The sequence below is a fragment of the Aplysia californica genome, unplaced genomic scaffold (genome assembly GCF_000002075.1).
Source record: "Aplysia californica isolate F4 #8 unplaced genomic scaffold, AplCal3.0 scaffold00097, whole genome shotgun sequence".
NCBI classification, from domain to species: Eukaryota; Metazoa; Mollusca; class Gastropoda; order Aplysiida; family Aplysiidae; genus Aplysia; species Aplysia californica.
Window position 1 is genome coordinate 1,278,488 of NW_004797367.1, and position 2,608 is coordinate 1,281,095.

Genomic DNA, 2,608 nt, shown 5'->3' on the forward strand with positions numbered 1-2,608 from the left:
GATCTAGTGTGCATTAATACAGGTAAGGAAGTAGCTATATTCTCACCCCGGGTGAGATAAAATTATTGCCAGCATTGGCTATTCTCACCCGGTGTGAAACAAAAAGACCTGTTTTTTTGTAATTTCCGAATGCACTGTCTATCAATGTAGATGATCAAATTGACTTTAACAGAGTGTCTACGTACACGGTAACCGGGCACCTAGCCTCAGTGTCTACGAACACAGTAACCGGCAACCGGGCACGTAGTCTCAGTGTAACGAACCTACGGTAACCGGGCATGTAGCCTCAATATCTACGTACACGGTAACTGGCAACCGGGCATGTAGATGTAGTCTCAGTGTCACGTACACCGTAACCGGGCAGTTCAGAACTCCAAGTTCAGTTTTTGTCATCAGGTGTTGCCTTCATCCCGACCCCTCCGCCGACTGCACCTTTAAAAAAAAACCAATAATCCCCCTATTCCAGAGCCCTATACTTCGCAGCACACAGACTTTGAATGAACTTTGGTGACCCGAACTGGTACTCACAATGTGATGCACACACACAGGTTTCCTGACAGGTCACGATGGCGAGCCCGACAAGACGTTTGTACGACTTTCTTTTTATTTCTGAATTATTTCAGCAAGTGACAGTACAGAACAAATATCGATTAATTTTCATTTACGTTACCAATTACGTAGATAAAGAGACTAGTTGCCCCGTTACCATGTTCATAGATCCTGAGACTAGGTACCCGGTTACCGAGTACGTAGATGCTCCGTTGACAAAAAAACAAGAAAAAAATATCATAGCACAACAGTTTACTAATTTGGTCATCTCTACAAAGATGCTACGGCTATTTCACTTTGCTAATCGAGCCGAACTACGCCAGTCGCCATTTCGTTTTGCTGGAAGTTCTTGTGACTCCTTCTCTCTCTCTCACTCCCATCTCTTCCCCCCCCCCTCCTCTCTCCCTCTCTGTCTTTCTCTCATTGCCCGCAGACAAAATTGCACTGTCAACACAAGAGCGCTGCAACGTTTGTTTACATTGGTATCACGGTGAATGCATACCGGGTGAGAAAATAGCCAAAAGGCTCAACTACTGCGCTATTCTCACCCCGGACACAGTGGATCCACCAAAGTTCAATATCCAGCCAAACTATTTCTACACTCAAGACTAGATCAGACCAAAGAAGACGATGATGAGTCTACAAGACTAGATCAAGATCTAGATCTAGATCTTATAGGGGGGGGCCCACATGCGTGATTGGGTCGAGTCGGGCTGCTTTCTTGGTTTCAGTGTCCACTACAACCCTGATTGTACCCGATGACCTGGAAGTTAAAGTAGAGAAACCTTTTTACCTCTATGCGACTACACAGAGGGTGTAAACCGGGCTACGATTGACTGAACCTTTGACCCATGAATACAATAAAATAGGCCTACAGTACTCTTGGACTTCCTGCACTCCCACTCTCCGTCTCTGTCTCTCTGTGAGTGTGTGTGTGTGAGTGTGTGTGCGCGCGAGCGCTTCTTTGCATCCTAGATCTAGAACCTAGAGGTAGAGCTGTTTTACTGTTTTGATCTCAGTCCAGTCATCCCAGTGACACTGACAGTAGTAGGCGGCGATTTTGTAGTTTCGTTCGTTAAAGTCAAGAGTGTAGGGGGGTTTCAGGGGGGCTTGCCCCCCTGACCTAATAAAAAACATGGAGGTGGGGGAGTTTCAGGGGGGCATGCCCCCCTGAATTTTATCCTAATTTGATGTTTTGCAGTTAGGTTGCATCCCTGCTCTTTGTGTAGCCTAATTCAAATAGTATTTGGTCTTCAAGACTTCTGGATTTCATCTCTGGATGTAAACAAATGGATCATGGACTTTAACGAACGGAACTACAAGATCACCTAGATCTAGATCTAGTTTAGGCTTCAGTATCCACTAGACTAGACTATAACTAATCTATAGAATAGAAGACTGTTGACTATCTGTGTAGCCTACTGAATTTTGACTTTCAGAGTTGAAACTGGAAAAGCATTACCATTGTGAGCTCCGAATCCCAAAGCTGAGCCTCCATCATTGCACTTGGTCTTGACATCTTTGCAGGCAATAAGTGCTTATCCCTGCAAAAACGATTTCCATCTATAGTCTGGCATTCCACCAGGACAAAACTTCATGAAGGATCACTGATCAAAACAAACAGACTCGATTCCGTTCTCAAGAGAGATTCCCCGATTTTTTCGGGAGTTTCGTTAGAAATTCAAGCCAAGACTAGCCAAGGTGTACTCCCTCTCTCTCTCTCTCTCTCTCTCTCTCTCTCTCTCTCTCTCTCTCTCTCTCTCTCTATCTCTCTATCTCTCTCTCTCTTCCCCCTCTCTCTCACCCTCTCCCTCATCTATCTATTGATCTATCTCTGTTTATCTACCTATTCGTCTATATATCGCTATCTCTCTCTCTTTATTTCTCTCAAATGCACACTGCGGCATACACACACACACTTACACACATCTACAAAACCCTAAAACAAGTTAAATAAACAGCAACAACCTGCACATTCGATAAAATACGGTACGGTTTGATTCAGTGTAAATATACTTTATCCAACTGCTATGTGATTTCGAGTTGCAGTTACCCCCCC

At 44.4% G+C, this 2,608-nt stretch overlaps 1 protein-coding gene across 1 annotated transcript in view; it reads right to left on the minus strand.

The window, feature by feature from the left end:
• Positions 1-2,233, minus strand: part of LOC101857242 (patatin-like phospholipase domain-containing protein 7) — a gene marked incomplete in the record, with an annotated part of 66,305 nt that extends 64,072 nt beyond the window's left edge. Inside the window, 1 exon segment of the mRNA XM_035968920.1 lies at positions 2,012-2,233. Coding sequence (XP_035824813.1) covers positions 2,012-2,068 — 57 coding nt within the window.
• Positions 2,234-2,608: the final 375 nt, after the last annotated feature.